Raw genomic sequence first — 16276 nt, 5'->3', positions numbered from 1 at the left:
GTATGCTTGACAAAAATATAGTGCTTGTCTTTTCTAAAGCTTAGTTGAGAAAAAAGATGGCAAGGTGATTTAGACCCTTTATTGGGAATCTGAGCAAAACCAAAATCAGGGGCTAAAGTCAGATCAGGAAATATCCCTGAAGTGACAAGGCAGAAACTGCTAAGCATGGCTGAGGAAGAATGTTCTCCTTATTTTACTTTTATATCTGGTTAGTTATCTGCAGGGTGGCAACATTATAAAATTAGTGGGAACAAAATGTCAAATCATCCAAGTAATTTCTCCTGGCACATTTTTTCAGTGCTAGGACGACTTTTGGAACGTTGACAAAGGAAATAACATGGGCAGTGGCATTATACCACAATATAATGAAATGGGTATGATAAAAAATAAAAAAAGCAAACTGAGGAAATGCCTCAAACCAAGTCTTTGCACAGAGTCAATAGCAGTAGACTCTGTAGTAGATTTAGGACTGTTACCTGCTAAAAAAGAGCCCTAAACAAAATGAGCTACCTTTTATTAAAATTCCAAGAAGGTTCTGACTTCACTGGAAACTGAATTGATAATTTAAGCAGTAGCTTGTAAGCATTTGAAATATGCCTTGAGATCTTCAAATTATTTTGCAAAGAAAGTTCATGCCAAAGCTGCAAGTTTGAGAGTTGTGATTAGACACCTGGGGAAGTGTAGCTGCTATTGTTTAAATTAATAGCAGTTTTGCAATTCCATTCTGATGTGTTAGCTAACAGCATTTAAAGAATGCTGAACAGAATAATAATTTTAAAAAATGAATGGAATTAGCTTTGGAACATCAGAATTTGGTGCCAGAGACACTTGTGTTCTTCAGGGCAATGCAGAACAGTAACAGTCCTGACTCTGAGTCTGCAAATCATTATGTCTGAATTCTTTAAATATTGGGGGGGTTTAATCTTTTTAGCTAAAACACAGGATTCTGTATCCAGAAATGTGATTTTTTTCCTTCTTTTTTTTTTTTTTTCAAAGAGGAAACAACAATTAATTTTTTTCTAATTTAACTAGAAAAATTTAACCTCTTGGTTTTTTGAAGGTCCGCAGAAATTGGAGGTGATATTGGTAGAATTCTGATGTTTTCTAGGAGACTCAGTTTAACTGAAATGAATGAGTGTTTCTGAAGCACTTTGAGATCCATGAACAGCAAACTCCTGGACCCTGCCATCACAGACCTTTACAGAAAGTGAAGAAAAGGAGTTTAAATGCACTGTTCTGAAGCACTTTGATTGCCCAGGGATTTTTAACCTACAGCCATACAATGAATCCAGGAGATTGTTCTATTCTCCTACTGGCCAGAAGTTTATGCTGACCACAGAGAAAATGATTCTTTGCTATTTTCAGGCCTTTAGACAGGGCTCTGTCCAAAAGGAGACCTTTCCCAGAAAATGGAAGCTGTGCAATGTGAAATCTGCAAATATTCTTCTGAAACATTTCACAAAGCACAGCAATTTAAATTCTTTTTTGTGCCCTTAAGATTTAGAGAGGTTAGTTGCCAAAAGGATTTGTAGTTAGTCTTCCAAGTGATAGATGTCCTCAGGGCTAGGATCCCTAAATCCTTAGAACAAATTGAAGAAGCCCTTCAAAGTGATCCAGAGAAACCATTCTGTAGTGGTAGATGTCTCTGTGAAATTAAGGCAGTATTGGTTCAAGTTCAGAAGAAGATTAGGAGAATGTTGAAGTCAAATTTGGAAAGGGAAGCAGATTTTCATCATTTTTACACAGAAGGAGACATCCTTCTCTCAGACCCTTACAGGCCTGGTTTGGGGAGGGGGTTGTACTTGCTTTTCACACAGACTCCACAGGCTCATTGCTTCTTATGTAGCTGCTTCTTCTGAAAGTAAAAAAGTGTGTTCTGTTTGTTTAAGGAGCTTTTCATAAGGCAAACAAAACAAAAAACAAACAAAAAGAAAAACAAAAAAATAAGAAAATATATTGACTCTCTGCCAATACATTTTCCAGCTCCTGAACAGAAGGGGACTGAAACAGTTTATAGTGAAATCAGAAAAACTAATAATGGTAAGTAAGCTAGTGAAAAATTAAACACTTTAAGGAAGCATGTGTGTAGAGGTTAGGGATAAATTTGTGGCTGAATATTTTATAAGATAATATTTAGACTGAATAATTAGAACGTAAGTGCCATAATAAAGAAGAGCTGCAAGTCACATCAGATAGGAACACACCAAAGTGCAGCTACAAAATCACAGAAGTTGATAAATTGCATGACATCTTCATGGCTCCTCATAAATCAATGATATTAATATTTGTAACATCTACTTCATCAGCCTGTTTGTGCTGGATCTGCTGAGTATTTGGGCCATGCATCTGGATCTGAATCAAGGTCCCTGTTAGGGGTCAGGATTCTAGGTCCTGTTCTCTCAAACTGCTCAAGAGAAACATTTGTCTCTTAATTGACCATGTTTGTCACATGCTATAAAATATTCCATTTGCTTTGGGTGTAACCCCAGCAAATATCTATAAAGCCCCCAAGAACAGACTCTACAAGCCTTTACAGCAATATCATCATTTCAGCAGCTCCTCTAACACAGATCTGTGTGTGGGCAGTGGCAGCTTGCTGGCAATTCCTGTCTGTAAATGTTCTGGCACTAATGAGTTCAGAGACAGTGGCTCAAAAGAAGGTTATTTCATCATGGTTTGTCAGAGTCTAAATCTGAAGGGATTTCCTCTCCTCTCTTTGTGTTAGGAAGTCTAGATTTGTAAATATTAGGACTGCAAACCATTCATATTTTGTCCCCATTCAGGCTTTGTTGTGTGCCGCTTTTAATTTTTGGTTGTGCTTTAAGTTTCTATTTTTTCTATAAGGCATTTCCCACCACTGACACAATATGTCTCTGGGGAATCTTTTATTGTGAGGGTCTCCACATACTTTAAAAAACATTACTTAATTTTTCCTTGTTAGGACTTACATGGCAATTTTTATCTCCATTTTACAGCTGAATAAACAGAGAGATTAGGTCATGCATTTAAAGCAAAGTGTTTAGAGAGTGACAACAGTGGCAGAGGAATTTTGGAATCCTTGGTGCTGTGCCTGTGTGGTGTACTCATTTTTCACAGCCTTGCAGTGAAAATCAGAATATCTTTCACACTTAAGAGCATGGCCAGGCACTTCATGCATGACCACCAAGAGAAAAAACACACTTTATTTTAGGGCTGAGCCCCAAGGCCACAAATGTTCTGAAATGTTCTCCAGTGGGTGTGAACTGGACCTATAAAAAGCTGCAGAAGCTGCTGTATAACCCTCACCTGCTCTGCCCAGGTGTGATGGTGACTCTCACACTACTCACCAGCCTTGTTTTTTTCTGGTACATAACAGAGGATGTAAACTCCAGGCAGGTACAGCAGAGCTGAAATTCAAAGAGCACCTAAAATGTTGTAATATTATAAGGTGGGAGCTGCAGTAAAATGGGATATGATTGAAATTCTGAGCTGTATTAGCCAGAGGATCTGCAAACACCCCTTAATCTTACAGTCCACCTGCTCTTTTAGGCATAACATTCTACAGTTTCAGTTATTCTTGGAAACACAGTAGCAGTTTATTGTTTCAATCACGTCTGTTTTTCCTGACTGATGCACAGGAAAAGTGTTTCAATTAGATAAGCAGTGCATCACCCAGCAATGCAGTGCTAGGTTACAGTTAATGTAACACTACCTTGGGTTTTTGATAGGCTGTGTGACTGTGAGGTGGCAAAGTGTAAATGCAATGGATGATCCCTATGAAATATTCTGTCTATTTTAATATATATTAATATAAACATATTAAATTATGCCAATTGTGACAGATGTTGAACATGACTAGTGGGTGCAGAAGTTGATTTACCATTCTATTCTTTGATTTTTTTTTTGAGCAAAAGCCCAAGAGTACAACCTACTTCAGGAAGGCAGTGATTCAGACAAACATGTCCTTAGGAAAGTCACATGAGTTTAGGAATTTGTGTCAGCTACACAGTTTGACATATTTAACCCCTAAGACCTGTGTGACATTTTATTATTATTTGTTTGTAGGTATCTATTGTGGTTTAATTAGAATTGAGTGCTTCATAAGCAATTTTGTCTTATGAAGGGGTTGTCTGTGCATTCCAGAAATTGTGTGCACTAGAGAGGAGCCTGAAGGACAGTCAGTAGTTGTTATGTCTGATGCTGTTCTTTGTGACTGAGCTAAAACATTTTTGCTCCTCATTTTTCTGACAGCTCTCACTGCTACCCCCAGTAAGGCAGATACCATAGCAGTAACCAACTCCTGTATTTTGAGTTCTGTAGCTGTTGCTTGCTCTTATCCAAAATCTGCACCATGAATCCTGATAATCCTGATCAGTGCTGATAATGCTCTGAGCTTTCCCAAGCCCCAGGCCTTTGGCAGTGTGCTGGGCATCTGTCATTATGCCTTTTCTTTTTATTTTCCTGGTGCTGGCTATGTTATCTCCTGCTTCTACCATGAGTGCCTCCACCACATGTGGATAAGACTCCCCATCCTCCCTGCTGTGCTGTTTCCCTCGTTCTGAGTGCCAGGACTCAGGAGGTGGTTTTACATTAGAGATAGACAGAAACAAACTGTCAAATGCACATCTCAAGTCCCAAAATAACTGCATGTGGTTAACTACAGTTAACTCATTTGTAGTGGGAAAAGCAGGTAATTTGTGAAATTCCATTCTAGTCAGGTATGTTTTGATTGAAAGTCAAATAATGTCAGTCTCTGGTTGGTTGGATGCTGGATTTCCTCTGCTGTAATGAGAGTTTAAGGAGGATGCTGCTCACTTTGCTCTGCCAGCAACTGTGAGATAAGAAGTTGTCCTTGCATTGTTATTGAAAGATTAGTTTAATTCAGAAACATATTTGGTGTTCAGGATGTTCACACGGGTATTGTTTTAAAGCCTTTTCTAGAGCAATGGGCTGTTACTTTAGTGTTTTACATAAAATACAAAAAACTTCAAGCCTCAACTTTAAATCAGACCTTACATCCTCATGGCAGTTTGGGGAATGGTCAGTTAGTGCCATTCAGGTCAGTAACAGCTTGGGGTAAAAGTCCCTAAAGCTCACCAGGATGAACTAATTTCCTTAAAATCCTGCTTTCTCTGGTTGCTCTGTGAAAAGGCCAAAGCATATCGTGAGTGAGGAATATCCAGCCCAGTCCCAAAGTTGCTGCTTTTTGTTCAGAAAGAAGTGATATAGTCTAAAACTGAAGCAAAACAGGCAATTGTCTAAATCCACAGACTGCCAGGAGTGATAAAATGGCTCTGGCCCTGCTGCCTCCCCTGCCTGTGCTGGATCCAGGCTGGCAGCTCTTCCTGAGGGAGGCTCAGGATGTGTCACACACGAGTTCAGCTGCCTGGGTGGAGGCTCTTTCAGGCATGATTTATTTCCATCACACCTTTCATCTTCCCAAGAGGCAGTAGGGGCAGGAAGCCCAAGCATCTCCATGCTGGTTCTTTATCTCAGCTCCAGCCCTTCCCTCAACGTCGATCCCAGTTCTTGGGATTGCACAGTCCTGTTCGTGTTGCTGAGGAGAATGAGAGCCAACTCCAGCTCACAGATTTCCTCACGTTTTTCCAGGACACTTCCTGTGGAAGATGATGTTATTGGTACATTCTTTCTCCTTCAGTGAACTCTGTCTTTGCTGTGTGTCAGACCCAAAGCTCACAGAAGCCAGTGATAGGCTTTGCACTTATATTATTTGCACTGGAATGAGCTCACTGTGGCTTATTGCAAGATAACAATTCCCAGTTTCTCTTATTAGGAAAGTGGAAATCCAGCAAACAAAATGCAGAACCAGCCTTTATGCTGCTAAGTCTAGAAAAATTAATTGGCCACTTGGAAGCAATTGCAGCAGTGGGACAGGAAATTCTAAGAGTCCTACAGCAACCAACAATGTACTATGGAAAAATAAATATAGCCCAGTGGAAAGAGGCATGAGAAATCCCCATTGCATTCAGAGGGTTGGAACAAATCTATTCGAAATCAGCTCTGGCAATCAGGAAATCTGCTCAAATACTTTCCTGCTACTGAGCCTCAGGCTTAACACCTACATCTTAGCCAGAATTTCCCACTGAATCCTTTTCCAGCATAGCAAGAACTCACAGGGTCTGGAGATTCATTGTGCTGTTCAGAGCTCAGGTGTTACGGGCACATGATAGTTGCAGGCAGTCCAAACGCAGGCAAATAACTTGTCCTCTCTCCAGTTTAAAAACTCTTTGGATCTTTGGGTTTCTAGACATATTCTAGACTCAGGCCTGGATCTGTGAGACATTGATTCCAGAGCCAAATGCTTGCAACAGCTTCAGCCAAAAATGGGGCAAAGCCAGATGGTTTCAGTAAGGCACAGATATGCAGGGAGCTTCTGACCTTGCTTGAACCTCCAGTGCAGAGCTGGATTACGTGCATGCCCCGTGTCAGAGCTGTTCCCAAGCTGCCTGCCAAGATTCCCTGATGGAAGCTACTGCTCCAGTAAAGGCCTTGGCAGAACGTTGTGTGTCTGCAGCTCAGCACCTTTGGTTCACGGGCTGACATCTTGGCTTTCACCAGGGAGGTGCCTTGGAGGTGGATTGACAATTGCAGCTGTTTAGGCACATGTTCTCCTCTCCATAACCTCTAGCAACAGGAAGTGCAGAGCAAGTGGGGAGTCACAGTGTCTTCAATTCCTGCTATATGTACTCCTTTGTAAAAATGTGTTTAAAATTAAAATCCCATCAATTAGAAGCAATACCAAGAGTTTAGATCTACCAGAAGTCCATAAAACCACCTACCTTTTTCAGAATTGGGAATATTTCAGAAATCACCAGTATCAGACCTTCAGCTCTGTTTCCTTTCACAAAACATGGAGCTTCTACAGAAGCTTGACCAATTTTTCTGTGTGTCTAGAATCCAACATTTCTCAACTCCCCATTTTTGGCAGTAATGGAAAGCAAGGTGTTATGAAAAATCTGTCAGTTCTACAGTAGAACTAGTAAAAAAGTAAAACCACCTCATTTTTATTATTTATTTTTTAAAACAAAAATGAAATTAAAAGACTGACATGGTAAAGAATCAGCAAAAGCACTGTATCATTGTACCTTTATTAGTGGCTGCCCTGACTGGTACCTGGTAGAAATCACCCAGGCTTCCAGCAGCACTTCCCTGACACAGAGTGTGACATTTCCTGGCAGGGCTGTGACACTCAGCTAGAAAGCCCCAGAGCTCTGGATGTGGGTGACAGGTAACAAGGAGGCAGGATTGCTGGCACTGTGACCTCCAAGCCTTGGGTAGCCAACATCCCGTTGTTTGAAGTCTGGAATTTACACAAAATTTCTCATTTCCTCCTTCCTGTGAGAACAATACATTGTGACAGAGACTAAATGACAGCTTGTTAATGCCTCACTTCATAAACCTTATGTATGGTTTTGTCCACTTAAAGCCAGGCTTTGATGTAGCACTGGGTCAGCAGTGGTTTTGTTCATTTCTGGTGGCTTTCAGGACACAAAAATGCTTTTGTGTGTGTTCCATGTAATGTCTTCTTTTGTTTCTAATATCTAAACATATGTGGATTAATCTTGCCAAACACTGAGATCAATTTTATACTGAATTTGAGTTCATGCACTGCTGAAAGGTGCTGTAGTCACTTCAGCTTTTAATCCTTTGCTTAGGCTAAAAGTTCTGGGTAGAAAACTCCGAATATACCGTGCCAGAGACCTTCACCTGTGTTCAGTTTCCTTGTTACTTCTGCTGGCTGACAAGGGAGTTTCTAAAAGACTTTTATTAGGGTCTAATAGTGGTAGTGGTGCTCAGCATCATGTCCTTTATTTAGTGATTTCAGGGAACTTTACAAAATTTTATTTACTGCTCTGCCTGTGGAAGACTGATTTTTAAATTCGCTATTTAAAAAATATATCATTAGAAAAAAAATTAGATTCAGAAACTAACCCCCATTTATATAAAAAATACTGGGAAAATTAACCCAAGGCCCAACCCCGTTTGTTGAACGTTTCATGAATTTCCTTCACACAGCCTCTCTCCAGTGAATCTGATACACTTTGCAAGAAAATACCCTTCAAAATTCAGCACTTACTTTTGTCACATGGGAAATATCTTAACAGAACATACAGATGAGCACTTTTAACAAGGCTTGAAATCCTTGGATTTATTTTGAGAGGGGCAAGAAATAGTTGTGTTTTGGTATTTGAATGCATTCTGTGAAATTTCTGAATAGCTAAACCCACTTTTTTGAAATAAGTGTATGACCCAGTCTTAAAGTTCACTGACTCTAAAAGGAAAGAGCTTGCTGGCCCTCCGGTTTTTCATTGGGAACAAGCAACTTTTTATTAATAAAATATCAGGTGTCTTTGCAAGATGTTATTTTTGCCCTGAAAATTATATCCTCTACTGGATTTCTGCAATACATTATTTTCCTGGCAAGGAACTGGATTAGGAAGTAAAATGCTGATGAGAACTTGCCTCTAAAAGGAAGACTCTCTTGTCCAGTAACAGATTGTGCCCTCAGTAGAGACTTCTACTCTAGCACATGATCAGGGAAGCTGCCAAACAGGTCCTGTTCAGTGTGGGCTTTGAAATGTCTGGTGTCACCCCTGTACTTGGATTAAACTAGAACTTGGATACTCCTCAAAACCCAGAGCTTTAACCTTAGATGTAGGTAGGAATATTACATCATTGCAAAGTGAACAAAAGGGTTGTTGAAATACCTATACATACCTGTATTTTCTGGAACATAAAACTGGTCACTTTGCAAGGTGCCATTTCATAATTTATACATTGTATTTTATTTTGCAGACTCTATGGAAAACAGGCATTCTGTAAGTATACATTTTATGCAATCAGTTCAATATACTGACATGAGATGATTGTGCATCTGGTGAGATGGTGTTCAAGGGCTGATGTGGTTTATTTGTTGCTGGGACCTTTGCAGGACAGATATGAGGCAATCCCTTTGTATATATTTTCATGAATCAGACTTTCAATCCTCTGTTTGTAGAATGGTCAGTTTTAGGAGTCTGTGGAAGGGGCTGGAGTTTGGGGGTGCTGGTGCACAGATAATATCTCCCAGAAGATCATTATCACCTGCACAGCTTTGGGTCTGTGCCACCAACGCTGGCAGGGTGGCACAAGGTGGCACAGGGTGGCACAAGGTGAGGGATGGCTCTGGAGGCACAGGAGATTTGCAGATGAAAACTGCTCACCTGTAAATGCTTCATTGGGGACAGAGCTGCTGTTCCAGTCCCATCTGCCATCCCCAGTGCCAGTGACTGTGCCAGGGATGAGCCTGCTCACACAGCCCCTGTGACTGGGATGCCCAGAGAGGTGAGCTCCTTTCCTAAGGTGTGAGCAGGGATGGTGATCAGCCCAGCTTGCAGGAAATCCCTTCTGTTCACTCTCTGTGGCTGTTTCCTCCTGAGTTTGCTTTCATCCACTGGTACAGCAGGTAGGATGACTCCAAGGGCTGGCAGTAAACTGAGACCTTGTAAGAAATTTTGGAGGCAAACAGTTTTTATTGCAGAGTACAAAGCTGGGTCATAGCTGGGTCACAGAAGTGGGACTAATACCATCCATATATATGGAGGATCTCAGCTGAAAATGTGGAGTTTTGTGAATGTTCTGTGGGTGGTGAACAGCTTCACAGTGCTAAGAAACCAGTGACAAAATATGGAATTTTTTTAAATAGAAGAAATCTGTTGAATGAGCTGTTCCTCTGCCCTCAGGAGATCTGAGAGGCAGGGAACTCACATTTCAGGAGTACTTTTATGAATGTTAGATATGCTATCCAATCCAACTCAGACTAAGCAGACGTTTTTTTCTGCCACCCACTTTGTGACTTCGGAGCTTGTACTTAAAGAGAAAAAAAAGGAGAAACTCATAAATAAGAATCACAATAGCACAGTCTACGTCAGCTCGTGGCAGCCATTTGAGTTTTGAAAGGCTCCATCAGCACTCCCATCCCCATGGGACACACAGGCAGCCCATTGTATTATTTACAGACACTGGCAGTGCACTGAAGGTCACAGATTGTGTTACAATAAACAGACTCATATTAACACAGGCCAGGAGGGTTTATAGTGTCATTGTCTCTCTTAGTTAAAAGGTCTGTTTTTATTCTTTGCTCTCAATTTTCTAAAAATATGTTGAGCTGAACCCTCCCCTGGGTTGTACCAGGCATTCCTTGGAGAGTCACGCAGAAGAAAGTTTGTCCCTGTCCAACACAAAAGAAAAAGTGGTCAAGGGTGGCCATGACAGACATGAAGTGTAAGCTCAGGGAGGAGGTTTTGTCTTCTTTTTTCCACAGCCTACATAATTTCTAATGGACACAAATATGTTTTTTTTTGTTTGCCTGTTGCCAATAGTGAGTAAAATATCTCTCCGTGTTTTGTCTTCTTTTTTCCACAGCCTACATAATTTCTAATGGACACAAAGATGTTTTTTTTTTGTTTTTCTGTTGCTAAAAGTGAGTAAAATATCTCTCCATTGAAGTATAAGAAAAAGTCAGTGAAAATAAACTGACCACCCTGTACGAATCATTTTCATAATTAATTGGGCTATTAAGGCTTGCTAAACCAGGCAATCCATGAAGTAATGTCAGATTCAAGGAAGAAAAGTGTCAGCTGAGGGCAGTGTTTCTTTGTGCTTCTTTTATTACTCTCGTGTTAGCAGTAGAAGGGTAATAAAAGTAGTTATTCTGTAAAACTAATCTCATTTTCAGAAACACCCCAGAGCAAAGCCAGTTTTATAACACTTGCACACCTTGCTTGAGTTTTCCTAGAAGCTGCCTTAATTCAGATAATGTCTGAGACTTAGCTATACTGTTCATGTATTAACATAGTAACTATTCCTCTTTTTTTTTCATTATTAGTGCTTTAAAGGACATAGCAAAAGAACAGAGCCTTATCTTCTGTTTCTTAAATACCCACTTCTGTTCCCAATAAAGTCTGTGACAAAAGCAGCATTTCCCTCTCCAAATAAATGACCTAAAATTGGACATTTTGAAGATGAATTTCTTCATAGATTTTCCATTCCCACTACTTGTCTCTCAACACTTTACAGGACACACAGATGAATACAGAAGAGGCAGGGAGCTGCTAAGGTGCTTTTTATCATCATTTTCTTGCAACTCTTTTTTTTTCAGTAGCTCATTTTCATACATGCTTAACTGTGATGTATCTCAGAGGTTTGGTCCAAATGAGGAGTTGTTGATGCTACTCATGACAAGGAAAATGCTCCTTATAAAGTGATCAAGTGGCTTAAACTTCCTCCCCAGCTGTTTTGCTTCTTGATAGTCAAATGAAGTGTTTGGCTCAGAGGTGAAGTTGCATTTGATCTGCTGCTCCCTTATTTGTGAGTGGAAGGGGCCTTCAGGAGCTGCTCAGCTGGCACCTGAATCCCAGGGAATGCCAGATGGATCACTCAGCTGGAGTGGCTGTCAAAAAACTTGTAGAATTCCACTCTGTTTAGGAAGTAATAGATGTTCCAGAAGTGGGACAAAGGAGCACAGCACAGAGGAGTATTTTGCTAAGAGCTCTGTTTTCAGGGAGGATATGCAGCCTTTTTATTTCAGTAATGGTGGTGGAGACTCATCAGATCCCAATGTCCATTTAACTCCCTAAATTCCAATAATGTGCATTCCACTGCTCAGATAAAGTCTTTTAATTGAGTTCTGCATTGCTCTTCCAGATGTCACAGGCAGAACAGAAAACTGCTCTGTGGAGAAGGAAGAAGTAGCAAATAATTTTAATGGTCACTAGTCCTGCTGTTGTGCATTTGCCCCTACATAGTTTCTGTCAGAATAAATATAATCCAGCAGGGAAATTTAGCAGCTTTGCTTCTTCTTCACTGAGAGACTGTCAAAAAATTGATTTCAGCCTTTTAGTAAACACTGTGTACTGACAAAGGTGCATTGAAAGTGTTTATATTATGTCAAGAAAGGTGATGCATTAGAAAAATTATTAGTAAAAGTTTTAATTTCATGAACTATATAAAGGCTCAGCTGCAGTACAGATTGTGACTGATTTGCAGTCCACAGTACCTTGAACCTGAATGTCTTGGATTTTTAGGTCATTTAGAAAGGAGCCTGAACTTTTATGTCAGGGGTTGCTTCCCTCCATCTCCTCTGTTTCAGAAATTTGTATCTTAAATGCAATCCATAGGAAGTATTTGCAAAAGAAATGAATTACTTAGAGAGGAACTGGGAGGAGGTTTCCTTCCTGAAATCAGAGCTGGCAATCTTTCTAAGTTATTTAATGGTCCCAGTTTCTGAAAACATATTGAAGGAAATATCTTGACAATGAGATAGCCACTTCGCCAAACACTAATTGGTATTGTGTCAAATTTACCTCAGCAGTACGTTCTGACTTCACATCTCCTCCTCTCCTGCTCCCTCCTAGATGTGTTTGTGTATTTGTTTGTTGGGTTCTGTCCTAGGGGTTCAGGAGGACTGGCAGTACATGAGCACATTGTGTACTTTTAGCTGCCTCTTTGTCCAACCTCTGCATGTGCCCTCTGAGACAGAAACCTGTACAATTTGCATCTCTTTACAGGAATTTCTAGGTGTTATTCAGCTCCTTTCTCGTCTTACTCAAGTGATCCCAAAAGTATTTTCTCAGTGTTAAAGGAATTCCCATTGCCAGCTCCAAAGGGGGAGCTGGCCTGTGTTTGCACAGTAACATGGCACAACAGTTTCAGACAGGAAAGGAAGATGAAGGATGTCTCCAGTTAAAATTGAGGGGGAGATTTCAGGCAGCCAGGATATGAAAAACAAGGTGATACTCTGAAATAAACACTGAATTATAAACCAGGAATTCCTCTGACTCATGGGGCAAATCCTTTGGGGGTGAGTCCACAAAAGGAATTAGGCGCCTCGGTGCTGACAGACCGAACTGTTAGGTTAGAGGCCACCACGTACCCTGAGCAGAAATTTGTTGGAGGGAGACTTTGGCAACCAGTCAGGAAAGACTTGACAGTTGTGAATCCCCAGTGGACAGAATTGTTTCTGTCATATAACATAGAAACAATGAAGTTTGGGCTCTCTCTGTGCCCGTTCCCACTGGCTGGTGTAGAGGGCTGCTCTGGCTGCCCTCTGTGCCTGCCAGTGCCAGGGTTCCGCCCCTGAGATCACGCCTGGCACGGCTCTTGCAGGAACACAGTGTCCAGAAATCTGCATTGCTCCCTGTGAGATACCAGCCCTAAGGGAAAGGTTTTAATTCTCCTGGACTGACACTGGGGTCTGACTGTGGCAGCTGAACATCCCCTAGGAAATAAGGGATCTGGCTTCCAGGTGTGTTTAGTGACAGCAGTTCCCTTAAAAGTCCAATTTTATCAGTAAGCACCCACTTACAGATGTTGGTGATTACCAGTTTTGGGGTCTAGCTTGTAATTGTTACTCTAAATCTCCCATTATCTTATTTCTTTTTCTCTCTGATGAAGATAATACCAATGTCTCCCCAGAGAGCAGTGAGGTTTTATTAGCTCACTGTGGAGGGTTCTAAGGAATATGTTACGGGACAGAGGGTAGGGGCACAGCTATACTCACATCTTGTTTTTTTCTCTTCTGCTCTCTTTGCCAGCAGAGAATATATGGGCATCCTGATGCTACCTAGTACAGTCACCTCAAAGATCAGCTGGGAGAAGAAAACAACACAAGATGGAAGATGTTGCAAGAGTTCCAAAGGCTTTGCAGCAGTTATTTATGAGTTTGCCAGACTCGTCTTTTCAAAGTTTATTTCCTTAGGAGGAACAATAGAGATGTTCCTAAAGCATTTAATGGAAAAAATTACAAATAAAAATTCTCATAGGAAAGTGGCTCTAGAAACCACTGACCCAGGTTCTCATCTGTAATTTCTCCTGCTAATGCAATTTTGCCTTTTTTGCCTCCAGTTCATCATGCTCTAAGGAAACAAAGGGGGAACTGCAGCTGAGGAAGTACATTTCTACAATGCAGCAACTACTGTGATACCAGTAGGACATAGAAATATCTAAGCTTGCTTTAAACTTGCTAAGTTGGTTATCAGTGCCACCACTGTGGCAGAACAGAGCTCAGCACAGCCTGGCCAGCCATGGATGTACCTTGACATGATCTTGCAGCTTGTGCTGAGCTCCCTGTGCTGCAGCAGCTGGACTGCTACCAGGCTTGGAGCCAGCTCAGTTATAGCCCACAGGGAGTGACACTGCAGGGAGAGCCTGAGGGAAGAGTGAGCTCTGGGCTCCCTAAAAACTTGAATAGCTGTTCAGAGATTCAGACTTCACCAAGTGCTTCTATCAGAGGCACAAACAGTCTTTATTCTTCGCTAAATTGCTTTTCCCCTTTAAAAGTTCTGATGCTTGTTGGTTTATTTGATGTGATGGTTCTTCAGGAAATGATTGTTCGCCACAGTTATTTGGGATGATTCTATGATAAGTTTTCATTGAGTGGATATAAAATATCCAAGTCAGTGAGTTTGTACCTGAAAATCCTGTTATGTACAATCTTAATTCCTGTGATTTTATGAGAGATCTGAAGTTGTACTTGTGCCCAGTTTGTCCAGTATGGAATTCCATACCTATCCTTTTTCTCTATAGCATGATAAACCACTAACACAGATCTAGTTTGGACACAGATGTAATCCTGCAGCCCATGTGTCTCTCAGCTACATTAATTTAAAAAAAGAACACAAAACAAAGGAGAAAAAATACTGTCCCCAGCCACTTAACCAGATGGCCTTTGACATTGCAGTTGCTCTCTTTTTCTTATTGCAAATTAAATTCCTACAACATCTGGGCCACAGGTAAGAACGTTCTCATTTTAATTAGAAAATAGTAAAAAAGAGGCCATGGGTTTGTATACAGATATATAATTACTGCTTTAAGTACTGCGTCAAAGGTGCAAAGCCAGCAAGAAACACAAAAGGGTTTATAGGGTTTATATCCTCCATTCCAAATGTTTAAAATTTCAAGCTCCGGTTACTGATTAGTATCTCTAATTTATTGTTCCCTGTGCAAATGTTGTTTGTATCATGAGCCTGTCACAACTGTCTGATTTCATAGCTCTCTTCTGTTGACAAATGTTCTTTCAGCATCCCATGAGTGTCCATGCAAATGCGTTAGTATAAGAAATGTGAAAAGGTATTTTAATAAAGAAAACTCTGAATTGACCTTTGCACTGGATCTTGCACATTCACATTGCAATGAATGCCTGTGAAGTTTTTTATTCACAATGAACCACAGATCCATCGTATGGATTGGCATTTGGAAGATGCCCTCTCTGCACAGATTCCAGGCTCTTGGATCTGGAGTCAGGAACCCATTTAACAGCAGGTAAATGCACTAAACTGCTTTAAGAACTGTGGGGGAGTGTTTGCATTCACATAAGTCTTTTACTAAATTACAAAGGTAAAATTTACTCCACAAACCCTTCACAGCCTTTGGCAAAGCTTGGGGTTTGGAAAGCTTCAGAATATCATCTGGGCATGATGGAGCAGCAGTGGAAGAATTTGTTGCTCACTTTCAACTTGTCTCTTGCCTGGAATAATCCTAAACTATTTTGGATTTAGTTATCTATTACAAGTTGTTTGCCCTACTGAAACGTGTGAACTGTCCACTTCTCAGAGTGCTGTGCACTGCTTTGAGCTCTTCTGTTTTGTCTTGCAGATAACAAAAGTATTTCAGAGCATGGGATGATAATCAGCAGTCCCAGTGAAGACAAGGTAAATGGGCCCATGAGTAAACAACTACACAAGCAGTCCTGAAATTGAGCATGTGCCAAACAGGCCTCATGATTCCTTTGGAAATACTTGGGAAATAAGTCTTGAATCTGTTACCAAACAAATCAAAACTCAGGTTAGAGCTCAAACAATACATTATTGAAAGCAACAAAAAAGAGATTCCTGTATTGTCACCAAGCTGAGCTCAGCAAACAGAAAATGAGGTGTGTTGGTAAATATTTACTTTTTGAGCAGAGTAAAAGGGTGGCACACACCCATATCCCTTGTGCCATTCCTTATCCGGGCACTTCCATCAGGATGGCACATACCGGGTCCCTTGTGCCATTCCTTATCCGGGCACTTCCATCAGGATGGCACATACCGGGTCCCTTGTGCCACTCCTTATCCAGGCACTTCCATCAGGATGGCACATACCAGGTCCCTTGTGCCACTCCTTATCCAGGCACTTCCATCAGGATGGCACATACCGGGTCCCTTGTGCCATTCCTTATCCGGGCACTTCCATCAGGATGGCACATACCGGGTTCCTTGTGCCATTCCTTATCCGGGCACTTCCATCAGGATGGCAC

The 16276-nt window shown here is 40.9% G+C and overlaps 1 protein-coding gene across 34 annotated transcripts in view; it reads left to right on the top strand.

Moving 5' to 3' along the window:
* Positions 1-15137, top strand: part of PECAM1 (platelet and endothelial cell adhesion molecule 1) — a 31819-nt gene extending 16682 nt beyond the window's left edge. For 4 of the 34 annotated variants that reach the window (XM_041409480.1, XM_041409483.1, XM_041409474.1 and 1 more), the window contains 4 exons: positions 1984-2040; positions 8797-8819; positions 11059-11098; positions 13578-15137. In XM_041409480.1, the coding sequence (XP_041265414.1) occupies positions 1984-2040; positions 8797-8819; positions 11059-11097 (119 nt within the window). In that variant the 3' untranslated portion in view covers position 11098; positions 13578-15137. Of the gene's footprint in view, positions 1-1983; positions 2041-8796; positions 8820-11058; positions 11099-13574 lie in introns of all 34 variants that reach the window. The other 30 variants (XM_041409490.1, XM_041409494.1, XM_041409479.1 and 27 more) reach the window with 8 other exon arrangements.
* The last annotated feature ends 1139 nt before the right edge of the window (positions 15138-16276 follow it).

The sequence above is a fragment of the Onychostruthus taczanowskii genome, unplaced genomic scaffold (genome assembly GCF_017590055.1).
Source record: "Onychostruthus taczanowskii isolate IOZ18803 unplaced genomic scaffold, ASM1759005v1 scaffold30, whole genome shotgun sequence".
NCBI classification, from domain to species: Eukaryota; Metazoa; Chordata; class Aves; order Passeriformes; family Passeridae; genus Onychostruthus; species Onychostruthus taczanowskii.
This window is presented reverse-complemented; position numbering and strand designations above follow the sequence as displayed.